The sequence below is a fragment of the Melanostigma gelatinosum genome (genome assembly GCF_949748355.1).
Source record: "Melanostigma gelatinosum genome assembly, chromosome: 12".
NCBI lineage: Eukaryota > Metazoa > Chordata > Actinopteri > Perciformes > Zoarcidae > Melanostigma > Melanostigma gelatinosum.
Window position 1 is genome coordinate 25907738 of NC_136645.1, and position 25467 is coordinate 25933204.

General features: G+C 42.3%; 1 protein-coding gene across 1 annotated transcript in view; it reads right to left on the minus strand.

The window, feature by feature from the left end:
* The window catches only part of rasgrp3 (RAS guanyl releasing protein 3 (calcium and DAG-regulated)), a 44474-nt gene that overhangs the window by 1657 nt on the left and 17350 nt on the right, over positions 1–25467 (minus strand). The window contains exons 2-16 of the mRNA XM_079280023.1: positions 24986–25124; positions 24547–24661; positions 21978–22028; positions 20962–21093; positions 20408–20555; positions 18149–18322; positions 15927–16043; positions 15077–15355; positions 5756–5836; positions 5412–5525; positions 5185–5300; positions 4168–4315; positions 3806–3842; positions 2394–2543; positions 1870–2234 (exon numbers count right to left, since the gene is read on the minus strand). Of these exons, the coding sequence (XP_079136149.1) occupies positions 1870–2234; positions 2394–2543; positions 3806–3842; positions 4168–4315; positions 5185–5300; positions 5412–5525; positions 5756–5836; positions 15077–15355; positions 15927–16043; positions 18149–18322; positions 20408–20555; positions 20962–21093; positions 21978–22028; positions 24547–24661; positions 24986–25055 (2097 nt within the window). The 5' untranslated portion in view covers positions 25056–25124. The remainder of the gene's footprint in view (positions 1–1869; positions 2235–2393; positions 2544–3805; positions 3843–4167; positions 4316–5184; positions 5301–5411; positions 5526–5755; positions 5837–15076; positions 15356–15926; positions 16044–18148; positions 18323–20407; positions 20556–20961; positions 21094–21977; positions 22029–24546; positions 24662–24985; positions 25125–25467) is intronic.

A 25467-nucleotide genomic window follows, 5' to 3' on the forward strand; every position in this document is an offset into this window, starting at 1 on the left:
CTTTCCCCATCTGACTCACCCATCTCCACACCTGTTCCTACTTTCCTCATCAGCCCTGCAATTACCTGACATTCCCCGCCCAACTGCTCACCTGCATGTTGGGTACTGCCTCATCAACCTCTCAGTATTCCATTGTTGCCATCTTGCCATCCATAGATCTAATGTGGTTTTCTTTTGCCTGTTACCTGCCTGACAAGAGAAAGATTGCTACCACCACAGAGACTCATCTGTCCAGTGTCACAGAGATTAAGCTGCCCAGGCCACAGAACCATGGAACCTCGGCCATCCCTGCATATGTCGCAAACACCATGTCGTGGCAAAACGTGACCACCCCTACAGCCTACTGCTACATATTCCAGCCACTGGCCCCCAGTCCTGTAGCGTTTCCCGACCTGCAAAAAAATCTTCTTGTGCCAACTAGGATTCACAACTTTTAGCCTTCTGGTCGTCCTTCAAGAGAGGTCCTGCTTACGTGTGCCAACCTCGAGAGTGGTCCAGCCAACATACACACCTCCAGGTTTCACTCCACAACGGTCCTGCCTATGTCCCTGACCTCAAAAGCATCGTCCTACCCATCCTCCAGATCTAGCTGTCTGGTTGCCCTCCAGACTTACTCCACCCATCTGGCCCTGCTGCTAATCAGCCCAGCCTCCATTCTGTCTGCCTGAAATCTCAAACTCTGCCTCTTTCCAACCCACAGGCCATCCGCCTGAGTTCCCCAGCTCTGTTTTTCAGCTCCCTCAAATCTCATATGTGACTAAATGAAAATGTCAAATAAAATGTATTTATTGCAGAGAGTAATCAGACTGTCATCCTTACCCTGAATATATTATTATTCATGACACAGAGTAAAGGGGGACATTATAGACCATGAGGATAATTCTTTTGCTCATGGATGAAAAAAGTTGTTCATGGTTATTGTGTAAATTTGACCTACCGTTAACAACAGAGATGGGTAAAAGTTATTTTGATTGGAATAAAGTCCCTGATAGCAAGTACAAACCCCGTCATGTTAAGGGCAAGGCCAACACACTGGCTGTTCGATATAATACATCTGTATTTTGCCTGTTGTCAGAATAATGGCCATTGTGACATTTTTTTTGGATATTGATGTGTTTTGTGCTTTTATATGCCGCTAATGCCATAATCCACTATCTCTGCACGAAGGTACGCACACTTATACAAGGACCACAGTGGAAATAAGTCCTGTGACTTTCTGGTGTTGTCCTTGATGTTCTTTCAATTGTGCATGATGTTGAAACTGTGTAAGTGTCCTTTTAAACGGAATTGTAAATTGACAAAACAAAACAAAAATGATCTGCTGTAAAGTGCCTGACGAGCAACTTGGGGCTCAATGGCTCGCTCAAGGATCTTTCCACATAAAGATAATAGGAGCCGGAGATCACAACCGCCAACCTTGTGGTTGAAGAACGCTTTAACCAACCAAGAACCTTTCAATTGGTTGCTCACAGTCTAAAGACAAAATAATTGCCTTTGTTTCCAGAGCTGTAAAATCCTGTGCGTGTATTATAAATCACTGTGCAGTGTCTTGGTGACTGATAAGCGATTCAGACTCAGCGATCTGTAACTTGAAGTGGACCCCCCCCCCCCCCCCCCCCACAACACTTGTGTAGCTTTAACACATGGCTGTTGATTTCTGTCTGCCCTCCAAGTCTTCACATAGCGAGCCCTGGTATCTTTTTCCAACCTGAATTTTTTCATGTTCTTTGACAAAATACGGTCCTCATCATAAAATGCCAATGACTCTGTTTTCATAGTAAATAGCATTCATGTTTGAAAAGATAGCTTTCACCTCCACAGGTTCCATTTCACCATCTGTTAAAATGTTACAGTCACCAATTCCCTTACCTTCCCTCTGTGTGTAATCCCGTTCTGTACAAGCTCCCCTGAGACTTCTGACTTCTCCTGAGAGTCCACGCTGCACCGTGAAGTAACTGCCTGGTTCTGGTTTTCCCAGCGGGCACAACCTTTATTTTTAGATGTTTTTCTGTGAGTCCTGTATTTCATTTTGGGGAAGGTGTGGGAGCCGCCATCTGTGGCCCCCCAGCTGTGTTCGGGCCACAGGGGGTCAGTCTGGGTGACCTGGCTGGTGGTGGCCCTCTGGAAGCGCACAGAGATCCTCTGGGCTGAGCCAGTCATCAGAGTGATGGACTGAGTATCCACAGCTGGACCTGTTGATGTGACAGCTGGGAACTGAAATACCTCATCCTCATCTAAAGGAGAGAACCCAGGAAATGATGAACCAATCAATTGTTCATCATAGTAATCTGATATAAAGAAGCTCATATTTAACATACAAAGCCTTTTTAACTGCAATTTACTTTTGATTTATAAAAATCCATTTTTCAATTCTGTTTGTAGCTGGAAATTACCTTGACACGTGGGCAGTGCCGGGCTGCTGGGCAGTGAGCTGTGGGTCAGTCTAACTGGAGAAACATTTCCCAGAGAGGTGGAGCGGATTAGCTTCCTACAGGCCAGGACCAGCAGCTCCCGACATTGTTTATGACAGTTAACGCCACAGTCTGCAAAGTAAATATAGACACATAGACACAGTGACACAACATATATTCAGCGCAAAGGTGTTAAGCATCAAGACAAGAGGATGATGTTACTTCCGTTACTCTTGATTGCCAATGGGAAGCATGTTCTTGGGATCAGGTTATGAAAATCTGACTTATCACTTATCACTGGAAGTTTTCAGTTTCCCAGTTCTTAAAGGGTCAGTTCACCCAAATTTGCCCAAAACGTGGGAAAATCCAACTAAATCTATCTGCATAGCTAAATTCCACTAGTGTTTAATGTGAAAATATGTTAAGTTATTTGGCTCAGTAATAGAGTGGGTCGTCCTTCAATCAAAGGATGCTCCGCCAGTCCTTGCATGGTAGCCCCTGCAATCACTGTATATGGGTGTGAATGGGTGAATGAGTACATGTATTTCTAAAGCGCTTTGAGTGGTCGGAAGACTAGAAAAGCGATATACAAGTACAGTCCATTTACCGTTTACTGTTCATTTTAAGTTCTTTGATTTCTTCGTCAGGATGAAATGTTAAACTAACCCTAATTTTAAATTGAAAGTGCCTATGCTTTAACATTTAACATCAAGCTACAGGGACACAGTATTTAAAGTGTTATTTATTGTTTCTCATTCATCTTTAAACTGAGAAGTCCATAATATAATGTACACCTCACCACCACAACAGACTGACGTTCTTTCGCTAACTGGCCCAATATTTATGCAGTCGAGTTATGTTAAATAGTTTGCACAAAGCCGTTTTCTTGTTGCGCCTGAGCAACTGACAACTGAGCAGACTCCATCGATAGAAAGCTCTGGAAAGAACTAGAAAGTGTTAAGTTTATATACAGTATAAGTATATAAAGTATGTTAAGATTGCGTTGACCTCTAAAAGTCTGTATATCAGATCAGTAGCCATGTGTTGTTAGACTTTTGAGCCACTGAAAATCTGTTCTAGTAAAGAAAAACAGAAATAAATGTCTTTCTTGGCTATTATTTTGAAATGATCTCTTATCTTGAAATGATCTCTTGCAAAGCAGATATCCTATTGACGAACACAAGACATGTATGCTTGGTAAATCTATAATATTGCATATAATGCAAATATACTGGATATATATAACAAGATTAACCTTATTTTACTTTTTGGGGATGGCAGGTTATTTACTGCAGTTCAGGATTCAAGATCATAATATGACTATAACCAGTTACAGTTAATTCAGTTATACAATCTTTGTATGGTCTTTACAGAAGAATGCAATGAAACAATACCTTTGCACTTGTAGCCCTGCTTGATGATTCCCCAAAGCTGCAGGTCCAGAAACGTAAGCAGGGTGGAGGTGGATTCAGAAAATACAAAAAATAACATTAGCTAAAAGCATGGAGACATCTTCCTAAAGCAGAGTCATCACAACTCTGCTGTTGCATCTGTAAGAACATGACCTCGAGACAGTGTGTAATACCCTATAAAACCTAGCAAACAGATACAGTGTGTGGCTGAACTTGACATTTGACTTGCCTGACAACATTTTTGGAATGCGACTGGTGAGTTTAATTGCAATATTTTCATATGTTTATTGCTATAAGGAACTTTAAGAAGAAAAGTGCAGTGACAGAATCTAAGAGATACACACAAATCCAGCACAATGTTCACAGAAGGTGGGCTTCAGGTACGTCATCTCGTGGAAGTTGTGGATGAAACCTGGACCCATCTTACTCTGGAGCAGTGGGTTAGCCCGGAGGAAATATGCTATCATCTCATCCTTGCTGATCAATCCATCTCTGAGTGAAAGAGAATTGGAAAAGTAGAAGAAAGAAAGAAGATTGTGCAGAAAGAGAGAGAGAGAGGATAGTCATTTACAGGTGTTCCAGTCCTTTCAGGTCAGACCAATTGTAACATAACATTCATCCCTAAGATTAAACTACAATTACAGAATTAAAGCAAATGAGCGTGCTCGCCCCTACATTTTTTCTCACTTCGCTTCTTTAGCACAGTTGTTCTCGAACTGTGGTCACACCTAAGGACAAGTACCATCTCTATCTTACACCAGGCCAAAATAAACCTGAACCTCAATTCTGCCAATGTGTTGGAGATGATTTCTCTTTTTTAAATTGGATCCTTTAAACTATGATAGGTACTGAGAGAATGTGCAGGCTGCTGATGTACACAGTGTAAGAAACAAAACAATATCTATATTAAAGAAATTCTAAATTAGGATTAAGGATTAAGTTTAACAATACAAATTAATTCAATTCCAAATTACTATTTTTACAACTTGTTTACTAATTTTCCATGCTGGGGAGGCTTGTTTGAAAGTAGTTTATTATCGACCCGTTTATTAAAACGAGTAAGCTACACTACAAACTGCAGCGCTCCTTATTTTGTGGTGTAAGTTATAACAACACAAAACAAATGAATATGGTCGTCAGAGACTTCAGGTACAAGTGCAGATTCAGCATGTGGTTGAGAACAGAACGCTTGATGAAGATAAACTCACTTCTGAGCTTTTTTCCTTCAAGAGAAAAAGTAGCTTGGAACGGAAATGTTAATATGATTTACTGGGAAATGTGGTAAAACTACATCATCGTGCTGTGACCATGTACTAAAAATTACACTTACTGTAGGAAATTATTTTAATATCTAAACTCACTGATCTTTGTCCAAAACGCAGAAGGAGTCCAGGAAGGGAAAATTAGCAGCGATGCTCTCAAAGTCCTCTTGAGAAATATAGCCATCGTGGTCATGGTCATAATTCCTGAACACAGACTTCACAATGACAAGAAATTAATTATACACACATATATCAGAGGCATTGTCCAACAAGTAGCTGTTTTCTGCATTGTGTGGGCATCATTTGAAAAGGGGTCATCCACTCACTTCCACCACCTTCCTGATGTGTTTATTGACCACAGAAGGGTCTGGTTTGGTGGTCACACCGGAGGCCCAGTCCAGTGGGACCAGGGGCTTGTTGGGAGTTGTTGGAGAGGTAGGCTGTGAGGAAGGATACAGTACACGAAGACAGGACTTAGTTCAGCAAATTATCTGTGCCACCCCCAGTACACTCTTCACTCCAATTCTCCCAAAAGTTCCACAGGAACAAAAAAGTAATAAAAAAGGACAAATATTTGTAAGTTGTCAAAAATAAGTATAATTTAAAGTGTTAAAACAAAACTGAACACAAGCTTGAAGACAAAATACAAACCATTTCAACTAAAACTTACCAATGATTTGGGGTTACGTGGTTCCCTTAGCAATGACAGCTCATAAATCTCATCTTCGGTGTAGTAAAGGTCTAAAGATAGCTGAAAACACAAGAGGGAAAGTGAGTGGGCTTCTCAAGTGCAACTTTAAATTAGTTTTGGTCCGAGCAATCAGATCAGGGTCCTGTGTTATAAAGATATACTGGTCTGTAGTGTTAGACCCGCCTTAATCTTGCTTTTTAGATTAGTCGAATAGAAGTCACACAGTTTTTATTTAAATTTTTTAAGCTTAAATACTAAGCCACTAGACTAACTCTGATCCTTGTTTCCATGCAACAATCAGTGACACCAGCTGTTCAGTAAAATCAAATCGTCGGCCGTTTTCTTCCGACTAACAACACTATTTTAACTATCCTATCCTAACCTGACATACGAGTTTGCATTAGAACGGACCCCTGCCACAGCTATGTTTTTTGTATTGTTACACTATTTGCTGAAATTTCAAAATAAAAGTAGCAGTTGATTTTTTTATATAAGGTGCTGAGCAGTTTAAAGCAGATGCTCAGCCATTCTTATTTTTCCCAGAATTAATAGCAAATTAGTCCTACTTAAAGGTGACATAGGATGCTGTTTATCATTTTCCAGTTCATACTTTTATTTTTGTGAGTCTCCTTGTGAGTCTCCTCCTGTGAGTCTTGTGCTTTCATGTTGAATTACCACAATAGAAAGTATTTTTCTCATACCTAGTTAAGTACAAACTCTGTAAATCGTAAACATACGTGGACTGTACTTGTATAGTGTTTTTTCCTCGTCTTCCAACCACTTAATGCACTTTAACACTACATGTCATCATTCACCAATTCACACCCATTCATACACTGATGGCTACCATGCAAGGTGCCACCTGCCCATCAGGACTATCTAACATCCACACACATCCGCACCGCACCGCAGGCACAGCTTACAAGAGTAATTAACATTTTAAATTCAGCTTTTGGTTGCACTAAGCCCCACCCTCTTGTATCACTTCTGGTTGCAAAAAATCAAGATTGCGACGGCCAAAAACCAAGATGGCCAAAATGGCGAGCTCAAGGCTTGGATACGGAATTTTCGAGCAGAGGCCTAAAAATAGGGATAGGGTTCAGTCGTCACCAAAAGGTTAAAGAAACCCTTGCATAATTATTATAAATAATTTAGCCATTTTATGAGCTTTTCAGATAATGTAAAATAGCTGTCATGTCTCTAAGTACTGCGGCATGTAAAAGCTATCAACTATGGACAATGACAGATTGAGCAACCAAGTGTTTTAGGAGTGAAGTCCATATGAACCAAGTCCCTATACCAGGGGTCTTCAACTAAAATTCCAAAAGGTCCAGATTGAGAAAATCTCCTCGGGCAAAGGTCCGAAACATTACAATAATATTTAACCCGCGCTATTTAGTGCCATATATATATATCTATATATATACATATATATACATATACATATATTCAAGAAGCCGAGTAGTAGTAACAACGTCTCTGTGTCGTCAACAACTGTCAAATCAAATAAAGAAAGTACACATCAATTATATTTTAACAAACTATTATTCTCAGTTTTCTAATTTAACTGGATGGATTATAAATAATACATAAATAAATGTTCTTCTCATTTCAAGTAAAATAATGGCTGGATTAAAGAATAACTGACATAACAGAAAGCTTTTGAAGAATGTGCATCTTAAAATAAAGTAATTCATTTTAGAAAAATGTATTTCACTGAATTGTCCTGCAGCTTTAAATTCAGTTCATTCAGGTGTGAAGTGATGTCAATCAAAAAGCCACAATATTATGTTTTTGTCTTCTAAAAAGAGAAATCAGTGAGCATGGACTTTATCTGTGGTTATCGTCTCTGGTAACAACATTGTTGGACAGTGAATTCATGCGTTAGGATTCTGATCATATTGGGCTCTTAGGTTTATTTTCTCTCTTCATTTCAGATGTGAGTGGGTACGTTTGTTCAAAGGAGTTGTGCATTGCCTCGTAGTGCGCTTCATTTGCCGCTTTTATCAACAGTTACGGTTTCTGAACATATGACACACTGCCTGTGGGAAGAATTAACATAGAAGAGTCTGTTCATTCAGCTTATAAATTATATTCTCTCTGAACACGTTTCTCTTTTTGGAGAACTGGTATATTTATCTATACTAGTAATAAATAAAACATCTGTACGGTTCCCTTTTTACCAGCTTGTTCCTGGCCTGCTTTTTGAACACTTAACAAATGGCATTAATATTAGCAAACAGCAAGATATTAATGAGAACTACAAGGTGCCATGATTGCTGCTGACTCTGGCATCTGTCTGACTGTCTGTGGGAGTGGGTGGGTAAACAATGCTTCATTTACTTGTGTTGGGAACGTAAAGGAGCGTGTTTGGGTTATCAGCATTTAAGAAACTGAATTCTTGACATCAATAGAATTATTAATGTATGTAACAATTATTAATGATTATTAATAACAACGGGGCACCACCCTGCGAACAGGGACCAATAACCAAACGATAAAACTAAGTCTCATAATTAGTGGTCACTCATAATGTCAATAGTGCGACTACACATTCAGTGACAGTGAAGGGTTAAGTTCGTACACAGGCTACTACATACAGTCTTATCAAATACACATGCACAAGTAATCACAGACGACTGCTCCTTAAAGTATAACAGAGTTTATTAAATCAAAATAGTAAATTATCAAATCAATTAATATTGCAACCAATAAACACTATCATACAATTTTATATGCCTAAACTAAAGAATGAATAAAATGGATGAGGGTGTATATCAGTGTGTGTGTGTGTGTGTGTATGTGTGTGTGTGGGTCTGTGGGTGAAAAGGAAGGGGGGTCTTACAGCTACCGCTAAAGACTACAAAGATGGCGGCGTCGAGTGATGCGGACCAAAAGGGGAGGGGCCTTAAGATACTACAGCTAAACTACCACCAGATGGCGGAGTCGAGTGACTCGGACAAAATGGCGGTGAGACTGCTGTATGTAATCACGTGTGCCGATGCACACGTGTGTTGTGAGGCGATCGTTTGAACGGGGTTTCACCCAGGGGCAGAGATAGGAGCTGTGTGTGTTAGGGGAGAGGCAAGAAAGAGAGCAAAGGTGGGGGTCATGAATCAAACCTCTGCGTGCGGTCCGCGTTGTAGTGAGAATGGGGATCGCTGGCCGTATCGTACACAAAGTGCCGTTGTCGGTAGAACTGCAGGCAGTTATGTACGATAGCCGAGATTCCACACTTCACTCACAGAGCTGATTTAATGAAGAGAGAATACCACACGAAGTGGAATACAATGAATGAAAATAATCCCCAAATAAACAGTCATAGCAGTTAATACACAAATACAGCGGAGCTTCTCTGGTCCGCGAGGAGTTGCGCAATACCTCGATATCGCGCGACAGTAACTTAAACACACAAAAACACGGGAATATCAACATATAAATGAATGGCCTGAATTAAACTTAAATTAATTTAAGCTAAGCTATGCCCAGATGCAATGAACCTTACTTGTCGATGCTTCGTTGCAACGGAAAAGTTTGTGGGGAAGTTGTCCTTTTTCCTTGTCAGGAAGGGGCGCAGGGGGAGCTTGCTGGTCGGCGTGGCTTTGCAGCTGGATTCGGGCCGTCGTGGCGTGGGCTCGCTCTGGAGCGACACGCAGACGTGATCTATCCTCGCTGCAGGGAGGATGATTTTACTTCGGTTTTAGACGACGTGGTCCGTGCGTCTTACCGGGAATCATCGGTGGAGGATTGAGGCTGAGTCGTCTTTCCTCCTGCCGGTATGTGTGCACAAAAGAAAAATCGGGAAGGAATCGTGGAAGGGATTCGTCCCAGCAGAGTAAGGGGCCTTAACTCAGAAAAAGAAAACACGGCTGTTTCGACCAGCGAAATGGCTTTGTGACCTGACAGGGTTTGAGGGTTTGAGGGCCGCGGCTCCCTCGTGGCCTTCGATTGCCAGCGTCGTGCTGGAGGTAGGAGGCTGGTGTGTCTTCATATGTCCAAGGATGGGTCCCAGGGCGAAGAGGGCGATTTTAGCTGTGTTGGTGCTTATAAGCGGGCCTCTGCGCACAGCGGGAAGCTGCTTTTCGGCCAATGGAGAGTTGGTGTCAGGCTGGATGTGCGGTCATCTCAAGGGGGCAAGGATCAGACTTCAAGTTCAGTTCAAAGTTCAAAGTTCACTTTATTGTCAAAGTTTCCACATGTGTTATGCATACAGAAAATTCGAAATGCCGTTTCTCGCAGTCCCACAGTGTAATATAGACATGAACATATAATAGAATAAAATAGAATAAAGTTAAGAACATAAGGGCCTAGATAAAGGATTAAACAAGTAGCAGCAGAGAATAAAAAGTGACTGGTGCTGATAAAAAGTGACTGGTGCTGATAAAAAGTGACTGGTGCTGGATGAGGGAAGGGGTGTGAGGGGGAGTAGATGTCCTGGTATGTTCCATTTGAGGCAGTGGGGAAAGGTGGGTGAGGGGGAGGGTAGAGAGGTCAGGGGAGAGATGGCAGGGGGGGAGAGAGGGGGAGCGAGAGGAGAGAGGGAGGGAGAGAGTTCAGCATCCTGACCGCCTGGTGGAAGAAGCTGTTCCTCAGCCGGGTAGAGCTCGAACGGAGACTGCGGAACCTTCTCCCTGAAGGCAGGAGGCTGAAGAGGCTGTTGGAGGGGTGGGTGGGGTCACCCGCAATGCCGAGTGCTTTGCGGGTGAGGCGGGTGTTGTAAATGTCCTGTAGTGTAGGGAGTGAGACTCCGATGATCCTCTGGGCAGAGTTCACAATGCGCTGCAGGCTCTTGCGGTTGGAGGCGGTGCAGCTTCCGAACCACAGCGTGATGCAGCTGCTGAGGATGCTCTCAGTGGCGCCTCGGTAGAATGAGAGCATGATGGGGGGGGGGGGCTCCTGCTCGCTTGAGCTTCCTGATGAAGTACAGGCGTTGCTGGGCCTTCTTTGCCAGTGCAGTGGTGTTGCTGTTCCAGGTGAGGTCATCTGTGATTGTCACACCGAGGAATTTGGTGCTGCTCACCTGTTCCACAGCAGCACCATTGATGGTCAGAGGGAGGGGGGGTTGGGAGTGGGTTCTCCTGAAGTCAACAACAATCTCCTTTGTTTTCCCCACATTGAGGAAGAGATTGTTATTTTGGCACCAACGGACCAGCTGGTTCACTTCCTTCCTGTAGTTAGTCTCATCGTTGTGGCTGATGAGACCTACCACGGTAGTGTCGTCAGCGAACTTCACGATGTGGTTGGAGCTGTAGTTGGGTTTACAGTCATGGGTCAGCAGGGTGAAGAGAAGGGGGCTGAGCACACAACCTTGGGGGGCCCCCGTACTCAGTGTTAGTGTGTTCGAAGTGTTGTTGTTGACCCGAACAGCTTGTGGTCTCTCTGTGAGGAAGTCCAACAACCAGTTGCAGAGAGAGGGGCTGAGGCCCAGGTCTGTAAGTTTACACACAAGCTGCTGGGGGATGATTGTATTGAATGCTGAGCTGAAATCTATGAACAGCATTCTGACGTAGGAGTTCTTAGTGTCCAGGTGTGTGAGGGCTGGGTGTAGAGCGGAGGAGATTGCATCCTCTGTGGACCGTTTAGTTCGGTAAGCAAACTGAAACGGGTCCAGGGAGGGAGGAAGGGTGGATTTGATCTGCTTCATGACCAGCCTTTCGAAACACTTCATGATGGTAGAAGTCAATGCGACGGGGCGGTAGTCGTTGAAGCAGGCTGGAGATGACTTCTTCGGCACAGGAATGATGGTGGTTTCCTTGAAGCACGTGGGAACAACAGCCTGGCTCAGGGAGGTGTTAAAGATGTCGGTGAGGACATCCGTGAGCTCCTCTGCGCAGTCCCTCAGCACACGACCAGGAATGTTGTCAGGTCCCGCAGCCTTGCGGGTATTAATCCTCAGCAGTGTGCTCCTCACACTGGCTGGGGACAGGCACAGAGCCTGGTCGTCGGTGGGGGGGGTGGTTTTCTGCGCAGGTGTGTTGTTCTGTGCTTCGAAGCGTGCAAAGAAGCCATTGAGGTTGTTAAGCAGGGAGGTGTGACTGTCACAGGTCTGTGGCGGTAGTTTGTAGTCCGTTATGGTCCTAATGCCCTGCCACAGGCTCCGTGAGTCCCTGCTGTCTTTGAAATGTCCTGTGATTTTCCTGGTGTACAGTCGTTTAGCTTTCCTGATGCCACGGCACAGGTCAGCCCTGGCTGCTCCCAGCCCAGCTGGGTCTCCAGCTCTGAAGGCGGTGTCGCGAGCCTTGAGCAGTGTGCGGACCTCCCCTGTCAGCCATGGCTTCTGGTTGGCTCGGATGGTGATGGCTCTGGTGGTAGTTACATCATCAATGCACTTGGTGATGTAACCTGTGACTGTCTCTGTGTATTCTTGAATGTTAATGTGATGGTTGTAGGTGGCTGCCTGCTTGAACATGTCCCAGTCTGTGGTACCAAAGCAGTCCTGAAGTGCAGCTGTACTGTCCTCTGGCCACACCCGTACCTGTTTTGAAACCGGTTTGGTAACCTTTACCCTTGCTCTGTAGGCCGGTTTCAGCAAGACCGTGAGGTGGTCGGAGAGGCCAATGTGGGGGAGGGGGGACGCCTTGTACGCTCCCTTGATCGATGTGTAGACTAGGTCTAATTTGTTGTTTTCCCTGGTTGGAAAATCAACATGCTGGTATATTTTAGGCAGAACAGTTTTTAGGTTAGCATGGTTGAAGTCTCCAGCAACGATGAGAATGCCGTCTGGGTGTGCTGTCTGTTGCTCACTGATGGCTCTGTAAAGTTCACTGAGTGCCTCCTCTCTGTCCTTGTTGTTGGGGCTCGGAGGTATATAAACAGCCACCAGTAGAATGGCTGAAAACTCCCTCGGCAGGTAAAAAGGGCGGCACTTTAAAACCATAAACTCCACCAGCGGGGAACAGTGTTGGTTAACAACAATAGCGTCTCGACACCAAGCATCACTGATGTAAACACACACACCGCCGCCGCGGGACTTTCCCACGCTAACTATGTCTCTGTCTGCTCGGTAGCATGTTAGCTTGTCCAGTTGAATAGCGGAGTCCGGGATGTTGTGGTGGAGCCATGTTTCCGTGAACACGTAAACACAGCAGTCCCTCACCTCACGCTTGGTTCTGAGTAGCCGTATATTGTCCATCTTGTTGTCCAGTGAACGGACATTTGCCATGAGTAATGTTGGAATTGCCGGCTTGTGTGGGCTAGCCGCTAGCCTAGCCCGGATACCTCCACGCTTTCCCCGCTTTTGCTTCCTTTCGCACCGCTTGCGCGGTCTCCTTACCGGGTGGGGGTTGACACAATGGGGGGAGCAGAGAAGTCCCAGGCTGCTAAGATCCACGGAGAGTTTGGCTTCCAAGTTGAAGAAAGTTGTACTTTTTCCAAGAAGAAACTCACGGCTGTATTGTTGTGTTTTGCGATATAAGTCCGTCGGGCATGACGAACACAGCGGCAGACTAGACAAACTAGACGAAAAAGACGAAAAAGACGAAAACACTGTTTTTCCGGGACCGCGAGTGGCCGCTGCGACTGCTCGCGCCGCCAACATGAGGTCATTCAGGTCAGGGAGGAAAGCATGTGAGGAGCTCAGCCAGCCCGGAGGTGGCGCACAGACCCCAACACTTGCATAGTGAGTTTGATATTTTCACTTCATATTTTATCTTAATTCATGGAATAATTATTTTTCCGAAACTCAAAATAAAAATAATGAGCTCAAGCTCCACCCTCAGGCTCCACCAGCATGGAGCCATTTTGCATCAATTGTGTTTCATTTAGTGCACGTTTGTGTGCATTGTGACCTCATGATCATGTAGGCTTGTTGTCAAACTAGGCTAAGGCTCCTCGTGTTAGCTGTCTATGGGTGAGCTTGGGGGTGTTCATGTTTATAATCACGTTTGCTTACCCGTCGTTCTTTGAACTCTTTGTAAAGTTGGGGGTGTCTGTCTGAAAGGTGCTTTGCCGTGTTAGACGTGTTGCCTCACTTTGTCTGTGTGGCTCTGAAACACGTTTCGCAGACGGGTCTCTGTAGGTCAGTGGGCTTTCCTTCACTGTCTGCAATATGCAAAATCGTATCGTTTTTAACGTACAGGTACCGCGGTACCTTTTTAGTATCGATACACCGTGCAACCCTACCAGTTAAAGTACAAACTCGCTGCCTAATATGTATGATTCCGAAATATCGATTTTAGGTCCTGGGTCCGGATGGAACTGCGTCTGGGTCCGGGTCCGGACCGCGGTCCGCCAGTTAGAGACCCCTGCCCTAGACCATAAGAACTGTACAAGATAACTTTTGTAGGATTGTTTGAGACAAGATTGTCAAACTGTTTGTGTAACAGTTACACTTTAATTATGTGAGTCGTTTGCTTTGAAAGTCAGCTTCCTTTGTATGATGGGGTACATGATCACAAACTTCCAGTTTTATAATTTGAGGGATGTCTTTGTATTCTTTTGTGTGTGCTCTTCTCACTGTTTTAAAGTGGGAGGGGTTCAATTGGAAAAAGGTGATTTCATGTTCTTCTGTGCAGCAATCAGGATTTAACAACATTTGAATACCAATCTGGTAACAGTTAGTGGGTTATTTGCATACGTTGTCAGTCCAGTGCCACTGGTTTTAAAAGTTGCAAAATCTTGCGAGAAAGTCGCCAAGTCGGCAACACTGACCATTCACGTCTCCCTCCAAAGCCACTCCCCCAAAAGTATTATTATGAACGTAAGCATAGCATAATGAATGTAAACAACTCAGAGCTGTCAAGCTAGCAACCGGTGAAGAGCAATGAATGCACGACAGAGTGCATGCAGGCAGACAGGCAGGTAGTCCGTCATTTGGCCAGAGTGAAATGATTGGACGGGCTAATTACAGTCACAGGGATCAGCTTTTTGTTTTTATTTTGTCAGAGCATTTTTATTTATTGATTGCTGTCAGTATGTAAAGAGAAGTTGAACAAATACAGCAACAAAATATTTGAAAAGGATTACTAGCCCTTAACTATATATAATGCTTTTTTCTCTCTCCATACTTTAACTTTGATTGTTGCCACGGAAGGAATATAATGAAATATGATATGAGATATGTATATGTATATGAGTCATTACAAATATGCTTGACTACTGGCTTGCCTTCATCTCAGGTCCCCCAGGATTTCTGAAAATGACATATTCCTTCTTACTGTACTCCTCTTCTCATGTTCTCATGAATTTAAACAAAAAACAAATAGACAGAAAGAAGAAGAGTGTTGAGGCATGTTGTGTGGAGCTATCCCTTTTATAATTGTAATTGGCAAATTACGATATATATATAAGGTAATCCCTCACCGTTAACAGGTAGATGAGGTCCATGTTGGGCTCCACCTGGGCCACTGCACTCTGCAATGAAACCAACTCATTGAAGGTCATGTAGAGCTGATGCATCTTCACTAGGTTAACCTGATTGCTGTCATTAACCCAGTCAGGAAAGACTACATGCATTGCAATCAGGTCCTTCAGGTGCACACCCAGGATGGGAATTTTAAAGCCCTGGCATTCATTGAAGGTCTTTCGGTAGCAGGAGTAGTTGTTGTTGGAAGAGACCAGCTCAGTCATTTCGCTCCAGATCTGGGGAGGGGAGTGGGGAATGTTGAGGTTTGCATAATTATCAAATCACAAAGTGAATGGTGTGGGAATTCATGTGACCTGCCTTGGTGGTCTTAGTTTGGGTGCAGGCAGGCAGTTGTATAGGTCAAAAGTAAGTTGTATTAATTATGTATTTATTTGTATTTTTAGAAAAGTTTGAGGATTTTCAACTGACTTCATTATAGTAAACTTGCCTGGAGCAAGCCTTTAGTGATCATTTGAAGAACTGCAACTCAAGGCATTTTGGCTTCAGTGAACTTGTGGCTGACTATCTCAAACACTCGGCTGAGAAGGTTGTTGCTTTGTTGATACCATTTTCATCCAACTCATTGGATTGAATCTTTTTTTAAACCAATTAACTAACTAAACTTGAATAAAACATGTGTAAGCCTGGTTTTCCTGCAAATACATTACCACTGGATCCCCTTTAACCATAACCAGACCTTGTATATAGTGGTATGCTTATTTGTATGTATAAAATGTTGTAGGAATGCATGTGTACTGAATGTTTGTGTGGATATACAAATATATACATAGGCTGATAATGACTTACCTTCACAACCTCTGTAGCCAGATAAGAGTGAGTCTCTTTTAGTCGAGAAATGGAGCTGTGGCTCAGCCCCCCCACCACTGCCATCAGAGTGTTGAAGTTCTGCAGCTGCAAAAGTTTCTGATGACAGAGGGACATGTTGAAAACTTGCTTCAATAATGTTTATCTAATAGAACATTTTCTGTGTCTGTGTTGTTGTATTGCACAAGGTCCCAGTTAGATTAATGAATGAAATGTGAATAGCCCATTCTCATCACATTATCATTACCATCAGATGCCATCCAGTTTTCCTAGTTGTTCATTGTGGAGGCAGTCCACAATTTCTGTCATAAGAAACACATTTTTTAAATAAAACCGATGCTGTACTTTAAGCATGCATTAAATGAAAGCAACTATGAGACACTTAGGTCAAGTTATAGTTGATGATTAAATGGTTAGCTGTGGTGGAATGGAACTAAGTACAGTGCATTTACTCGAGTAGTATTCTGGTCAACATATGCGTAGAAAACCACCCAAGACAATGGGGTTGTTTTGACCCAATGTTCGTGTTATTTTATGATATTACTGTTATACATCCAAACTGGAAATATGGTTCTTGTGACTAAGCGTTAGACTAAACAAGTTCAAATATTAATTGTTACAAATGTTAGGTATTTTTACAAATAAATGTGCCAATGTCATTCAAAACTGCTACAGAGGCACAGGTTATTATTAATCAGTAACAAAATGTGAAATAAAGCCTGCATTTAAAAAACTGGGGTAGATTATAAAAGTTCTCAACCACACCTTTGTTTGTACATAACCACTGTGACAAATCAGCCTAGAGTCCATTTCACAGTTGTAATTGTTGTGTAAATGTGTCCCAGTTTATCTCCTGCTGCAGTGTATGTGAATGACATCGGCTGAAAGGAAGTAAACCATGGTCCACTTTAAATAAAGTGTTCGCTGAGTGAATGCTTTCTATGCTGTACGAACTCAAGTCCTCCTGGAGGAAGGAGGAAGTGGGGAGCATTCACTAGAAAAAAAAGAAAAATGGTTTGCCTAATTTTGTAATTATCACTTCCTGACCCCGCGACCCAGGGACTTCAACAGCTTCAGGCCGGTGGCATAAACATCCCACCTGATGAAGACGCTAGAGAGGCTGGTCCTAGTACATCTCCACCCCCTGGTGAGCTCATCTTTGAACCCACTTCAGTTCGCCTACCAATCTGGCATCAGGGTGGATGACACTGTCATCTATCTGCTATACAGATGCCTTCTCACCTGGAAAAGGCTGGAAGCACTGTGAGAGTCATGTTTTTTGATTTCTCCAGTGGAGTCCCTCCAGCCTTTGCTTCCGAGAGACAAGCTGGAGCAGACCAGAGTGGACCACCACCTCACCGCATGGATCTTGGACAACCTCACCAACCGTCCACAGTATGTGTGGATACGGGAGTGTGAGTCCGACCTGGTGTCCCGCAGCACGGGGGCCCCACAAGGAACCATTCTAGCTCCATTCCGCTTCACCATCTACACCTCGGACTTCAAATACAACTCTGCAAACTGCCACCTGCAAAAGTTCTCTGACGACTCTGCAATCGTCGGCCTCATTTCCGCTGGTGATGACAGGGAATACAGGGAACTGAACCAGGACTTTATAGGATGGTGCCAGCGGAACCGCCTCAAGATCAACTCTGGTAAAACCAGAGTGCTTTCTGACTTTAGATGCATGCACAATGTTGACGGACTAATAATGCTAATTATCTGTCTTCTCAAATGACTGATAACCACCTTGATTTATCTAATAATTGTGAGATTATTTTCACGTAAGAGATCATTTCTTGTTATTCGGTCATGTAAGTCATTGCGAGATGAGGCCTCCAATTTACTTTTTTTGCAATGCACTTCTGTGGTGAGTCCATACTTTTCTGATTAGGGAAAAGCAATGACGTTAGCTTTTATGACAAATTTGGTTTTGTCATAAAAAGACTACAAGACTTTACTGTTGCATTAGTCTAGTCTGGACATTGCTGTTTTCTGTTTTTGACTGGCGACAGAGTTCAGGATAGGATTTGAAAGCCTGTAAAATGTATACACTGTTCTTGTCCAATCAGCTTCCCAGTTCTGTAGTCAGCCTTGCATAATGTTTCTAAACAGTTTTGGGTAAAAATAATGTGAGCCACTTATTGTCCATGTTTTGTGGACAAAAAAACCTTTAAAACACTGCTGCCTCTTCCCTGTCTTACCTGAGCCACATGGATATATTTGGTAATAACCTCTGCACGGGTCTGAGGTGTTAGCTTGCTGAGCACCATGAGTTGGACCCACTGCGAGACTCCGTTGAACAGAGCAATGGAGCGCTCCAGAGTTGGGTTGTCCACCAGGCAGCCGTGGATCACATAGCTCTGGTAATCAGTGAACTGGAAACAAATATTACAGATCAGATATCCAGCTGTCAATTTTCAATCTAAGCTTCTTAAGTCTGTAATGGTCATTGCACAGAATAATTGAAAATAGATTATGGGGAGATGGTATCGTGAGAGCCATGCCCTTTTTCCGGTACATTTTAAAATGTGTTGCATGTGAAGTTGATATTTTGACCTGACAATGTGCCTGAGGAAAGTTCATAGAATCTTCAAAAAGAAAATGTGGAATCATCTTGTGGGGAAAATGTAGCTCAAGGAGTCGCACAGCGATATTCAGATACTGAATGATGTTTTGCAAATCTTACATCTTTAGAAGTCTATTTCTGGCCATGTGTGGGGAATATGTGAGTACTTGTGTAAACTGAAGTAGCAGATTCTCATGTAATTTCAATTAATTTCAAGGACTCACTCTTATCTGGCTCCAGAGGTTATGAAGGTAACCCATGCACACATAAAAGTGTCAATTTCATTAGTTCATAGTTTTGTCACAATTCCAATAACACCCTGAAACTTTGAACTTCTTTCTGGTGTTGTTACCAATTAACCACCAGGGAGTTCACCCAGAGGTCAGCTAGCTTCACATCAAAGCTCTACAGCAGGTGTTCAGCTTCCCAAGAGCTTTTTAGGAACATTCTTATCAGTGTTGCACATAGTTTACCCAATTCACAGTGTATATTTTATTGGGCTTGAAAATATTGATTGTAAAACTTTATGAAACGACATCATATCGAACCTAACTTGAACTTAGTTAAAGAACTAACTCAGCAATGCCAGTAACACAATAGCATCCGTCTGGTCTGACATTAGCTAATGATAGGCATTCACCACCACAAGCTACTTGTCATACCAGACCGAGGCTGTAGCAGCTACTCTGTAGCAGAGTGTCCTGAATTGAACATGGGTGTATCTTATTTGTTATGAATTCAACTTTTAAGAGGAAGGATGTCTGTATTTTTCATTTCAAATGTTATATAGTCTTGCTTTAAATGGTTGCATGTGTTTTTCTCAGTAGTTTTCATTCTACTCAGGCTGGCCTGCTGCACCTGTCCCCAGCCACTTCTCACTTCCCCAAGTCCCTGCATTGCCATCCATGTGAATACCACTGAATACCCCCAGACTCCCACCAGTCGCAGTCAACTGACTCTCTCATACAGCTGCTCACCTGTGTCCACTTTCCCTTATCAGCCCTGCAGCCTATAACCAGCCCATTTCCACTCAGATTCTTAATGTTGTGTCATTCCTTTCTTTCCAGCCATCTAAACCCTATACATGAACCTGCAACCTGCAACCTTTAATCTGGAATATTTACCTGTTTGGCTGTAATTAATGCAACCTCATTTTATCAATAGATCCCTGAATTGTTCCTGTCTGCCAAATTGTTTCCATTTAGGTCATTCCCCTTTGTTGCCTTGCACTCACCTGCCTGACAGAACAATCTGGCCAAAAATTTACCCGACAGATATATTTTCTGTGGATTAACAAAATTAGTCTTGCCTTTAAATCGGTGCAAGTCTGTCACTGGCCCACAAGCTAATGTCTTCTGAGTCGCCCAGTCACCTAGCCTCGGGACCGTAAACCGGCAGAACCCTGCAGCCACCTCTGCCGATCAGTTGGATACCGAAAACTTGCGAGATCTTTGGTTGGCAGTTTCCTGTGAGATCTTCCAGATCTGCAGTTTTGGCAGCACTTGGGCTCCTCACTTCCCAGTTTCTGGGTGAAGTGAAAGGGTTTATCCCCAACGTGAGCATCCATGTCGGCAAACAAATCTCGCCTGTGCGCCCCTCTGACACTGGAAAGGTTAACAACATGTTTGCAATGAGTCTGTATGCACTTTTTTATGCACAGTTTGTGTGATTTGTCACTGATATTAGATATGAGATCAGTAAGATTTATATTTATTTTTCAGATATTAATGTTCACCCCAGGCCTGTTGTTCTGTAGAGCTTTATTGTTGTTTTTTCACATTAAGTAAGTCATGATGGTTGTATTCAACAGTCCCAGAAGGACTGACAAACCCTTTAGACTTGCTAGCGTGGCAAAAAAATCACTGGACAGAAGCTGAGCTGTTTGTAGACATACCGATATCCTTCGTATGGACTTGAACTCCAGGAAGGTGAGATGCTCGGCCAGCTCCATTGGCTCCAGGTGGTCAAACAGCAGTGAGGCCTTGCCTTTCTTAGCCTGCTTCTTGCGCTGGGTCAATTTACGCATCCAGTCATATGACGGACTACAATGGAGAAAAATGAACAAACAATAAGCACAATCAATCTAGACAAAGTGTGACACAGTGATTCTAAACAATTTGTAACTTGAAGACAAAAAGCTGCAGGATCACCAGTATGGTCATTTAAGGTCATAGGTAGTTTGAGATATGTAGGTTTGTAGTCATATTGGTCCCGTGTTATGTAGCAGCTACAAAACAAGAAAAATTGGGCCTATGTACCACTCAATAATGACAGTTTGTCATTTAGATCATTTAGGACCAGGACTTTGTTTCAGGGTTAACATTGGAATTGGGATTATTTTGATATAAGGATGAGGACCAAATTGTTGGAACAATAAAGATCTTACTTTGTAACACTGATCAGGTCAATATTTTCTCCAAGTGTATCTGTATGCTCTTGGTGTCTTACATGGTGGAGATGTCGAGGAGCTTGAAATGCTCCTCACAGGACAGCTGAGCAGCCACATTTCTGAACTCCTCTGTTTTCCGGATCAGACCCAAGTCCAGGTTGAACTCTGCAGGGAATGTCACAATCCAGTACCTGGACACACACATAGAGATTTCAGCAGCACATATTTTGACACTAAAAAGACATGATATAATTATAGGAACTCCTGTGTGAGCTGGCTCTAGAGCAGTGTTAAAACAATAGCTAAATATTGATTGTTAAATTGAAAAAGACACGGGCAATGAGCATTGTGAGGGCCAAATCGAACTGTTGCCTCGTCCTCTGTGTGAAATCTTGAAACTGTATGGATGTATGTATGCATAAAGGTAGGTAACCAGGCATGTCGGTCTGTATGTATATGTTTGTATGTTCATATGTAAGTAGGTATATAGGTAGTAGAACGGACATTCGCATTCATATCAACGAAGCAGGATATTCACTGGTTGCGGTTTCAATGAAACCGGTTGCAGTTGAAGCAGGCTAACATCCGTACAAACCAACTTGCGGCAAGTTGCGGACCCACTCATGCCAATGTGGCATGTAAAATAACAACATTGGCTAGCGTGTGTGTGTGCATGTAGGCCTGCCATGCTGGCTGTCCCTTTTATAGGTAAGAAAGAAAGTGAATTGGCCTAAACAGAATCATCAATTCAGCTCTTTACAGCCCCAACAACTAACAACAATCGCCATTTTCTTTTGAACTACTCGAATGACCACAGTTCAATGTCGTTCTACTCCTATTCTTTTTCTATGGGCCACAGGCTTTGAAAAGGCAGAACCCCGACAACGCTGCAAGCAACAATACCGCGAGTCAAGAAAGGCCCGTTCTGAACGACTATGCCACTATTGCCGTAAAATCTGGTAATATTGTGAGGTGGCATTGGCTTTTCTGTAGGCTTGGGTTTGGATTTCCCAGAGGCTGAGTAATCCAGAGTAAAATGTGTTCGTTTTGGATGAATGTGTATGTAGAATCTTACCTCATTAGATAACAAATCTTCAGCCTGGTTCTCTGGTAGGCGTCACCTTTGCTGTCACGGTACGTGGGGTTCAGTTAAGGACTTTTTCCAAGATTTGACAAATCAATAGACTCCAATGTATGACAAATCAGGAATTAAGGAAATAATTTATCATGCTATGACATTCAAAACCACTAGATGTCGCACTAGAGAACCAGCAGCTCAGACCAAAACAAATGGGCGGCCACACCTCCCCTCCCGAGGTTATGTGACACACAGAGAAATAAACAAGGGAATACAGTTAAGCTTTTGTGAATAGCTTCAAGGTACAAGATAAGTACACAAGGGAAGCAAGAGAATGTACAACTTAGCTATGATTGCGTTATTTTAGTAACATACCAAGGTATTCAGCTTGATAAGGAGGTATTTCTTCATTGAGTGACCACAACCAATGTAACATAATTATTATCTACTAAAACCAAGCACAGAGAAGCTTGACTTCATTCTCTGCTCTAGATGCCATTACTCCACTATATCTTTACATATCAAATAGCTGTTTGCTGCTGTATCATCGTTGAAATATATAGAACTGACAAACAGGAAACTAGCCTCTCAACATCCCCTCTGGCCGTAGATATAGACAACTACACTTTGGGAGGACTTTTGTGGCATCAGCCATTACAGCCTTAACCAGCCTGGGCACACGCTGTTGTTATATAACATACCCTGTTTCTGAGTGTTGCTTGTTCTAAAAGTTTGATTGTGTACAGACGTTTCTCACAAGTAAACACATTTCCTCTATAGAGGACAATGAAGAATGAATCTGAATTGTTTATGAGCACTTCAGCTGACAGTGCAGCTGCTACTGTATGGACTACAAGCTAATGAGCAGCCTGAGCCTCTAACTTTCTCTCAGCAGTGACCTAAATCGACATTGATGGCAGTTCTCACCTCAAATAGCAGAGTCATGTGTAACAACATCCTTATGCAAGAGAGAAAGTTATTTCGGCTAAGGTTTGTCATACTTTGTCACTGTCCAGCCTTTAACGAAACAATCTGTCAATCACACCTACTTTAAACTGCAATTGTCCAGATGTGTGGAGGTGAGAGTAGGCATGGTTTGAACTTCTCTCTCAAGCTCTCTATTTGTCATTCTTCACACATCCATTTGTCACTTTTTGTATGTACAACCAATACAAACCTCACCAACCAAACCTCACCAAGAATGCTGTTGAGAATGTGTATGACTCATTGTGTCTCTCTTGACTATGACTGCAGCTTTTGACCCCATCATTGAGTGTGGCCATTTAAAAAAGCTATAAATACTTTTGTCTTCAGAAATGGTTGGACATTCATTTGGACTGTGGGAGGAATTTGGAGCACCCAGAGAACAAACACGCAGACTTTGGGAGAACATGCAAAAGCAAGGAGGTCATGTGAGATTATTATAAAGTCACAAAGTGATCATTTGACTTAAAACATCAGACTTTTGCACAAGTTTGTTTCCTGTTTCCAAATGGCAGTCAACAGTAGACATTTGATTATTTTTAAAGAATGACCTTGACTGTTCCATAAACTTAACAAATTAGTCACTTTACCTAACTCACAATCTTTCCCTTACGTTATGTACCAAAATACATATTTTAACCCAAACCATAACGTTTCCTTGAATCTAATTTATTTGTTTTGTGACAAACACCTAACAAACACCATAGAGTTGTCACATGGTAAAACAGATTTATGTTAAACAGGGATGAGTAACTACATTGGAGGCATTGGCAAATGATGTTGTCCTGCTTACAAGGGAATCAGATCAGAAAAAGCTGTTCTAGAGGGAATAGTCGTGGCGCTGGAAGCACAAGAATTGTATATAGAGTAGGAAAGTTAAAAGGAGATGTAACATTAACATTAACTTTCCACAACCTTGATTGTCTGTTTCATTCATAGACTTTAAATAAAGATCATATTATAAAGTTAGTCAGTATATTATGGTCTTACAGTATGACTGTAAATAAAGATCTTTACATTATATGCAATTAGTCTGTGTATAAAGATATTTATATAATATTAGATACAGTTAGAATGTAAGATGTTACTAGTCTGATCTTTTTCTTTTCAATATCTTTATCTATGGTTCAAAGTGTCCATGAGTTAGACACTAAACCCCAAGTTGCTCCTCATGCGCTTTACAGTAGCCAACTGCTCCTAATATGTAAGATTGTGCTTATGCACTTACCAGCAGCTCCAAGGACATTGATTCAGGACAAGATCAATACTGCTTGTTTTACATTTAACTGTAGTACTACAGCAAGATAAAAGGTGAGGGAAAGGAAGTCACTTAAATGAAATGAAACATCAACTGCTATGCTATCTTAATTTTGAGATTAAGCTTCGATTTCCTGTGAGGTGAGGACTAATTCATCAATGTATCAATTTATAGTCGTAGTACAGTAGTACATAACTTCAGCACACTGAAATACAATAGCCAGCAGTATTTCATTATTAAAGCACTGTATTTATGTGCATTAGCGGTAACACTGTGTAACATTGTGTTAATGTGCATTAGCTGTAGTTCCTACAGGGTTTCTGCCGGAAGGGATATATCATCAGTAGTTTTCCCGCCAGTTCTGAGGACTTAATGTACCAGCGATGCATCAGCAGCAGGGTGCGAGGAAGCAGGTTGGCCTTCAGATCCCCATTGTCATCTATAAAGAGAAGTCAATCATAAAATGTCATCAAATTTAAACTTAACAGACAACAGGCAGTATGTTACACTATGTTATCTTAAAGGATCCTTCTGGTGGCATTTTCTATATCTTTTTATTGTCAACAAATCCCATGAAAAGGCCCAATCAACAATAAATTGATGCCAGATATATCTCATTCCTCTGCATTATTGTTGTCCAAAAGAAACATCATCATTCATCAATGGACCACACTGTTGCACTTGGTTTGGTTATAAGTCGATTGAGGGCAAATTTCTCAAAAAATATGCAAAATAATTTAATAATATTAAATATGTTACTTACCAAATGCATGAATGCATTCATTTAAGAGAGCATCAAGAGATGCTGCCTTTCCCAATGTGGATGATCCCATAGTGCCAAGCTGGAGGAAGGACAGAGGTCCACACTTTCTGCTCACTGCTCTGGACCAATCAGGGTTTTCCTGTGAGCAGGAGAGAAACAGGGCAATTCAGTTGTATAAATCTTTCTAAAATGAAGTACTTTTATTTTAGTTATTTTAAGATGCACATCTTACAACAGCTTTCTGTTATGTAATTTATCCTTAAATGTATCCTTATTTTACTTGCAACAAGAGAAGAACATGTATGTATCATTAGAGTATCTATTATCTATAATTCATACAGTTCAATTGAACTTTCTTTATTTGATTTATTGTCAGTTGTTGACTGCATACAGACGTTAATGCAACTGCTAGGCTACTTCAATATAAATGGGACTAAGTCATACCACAAGTTAGACATTACTGTGATGTTCCAGACCTTTGC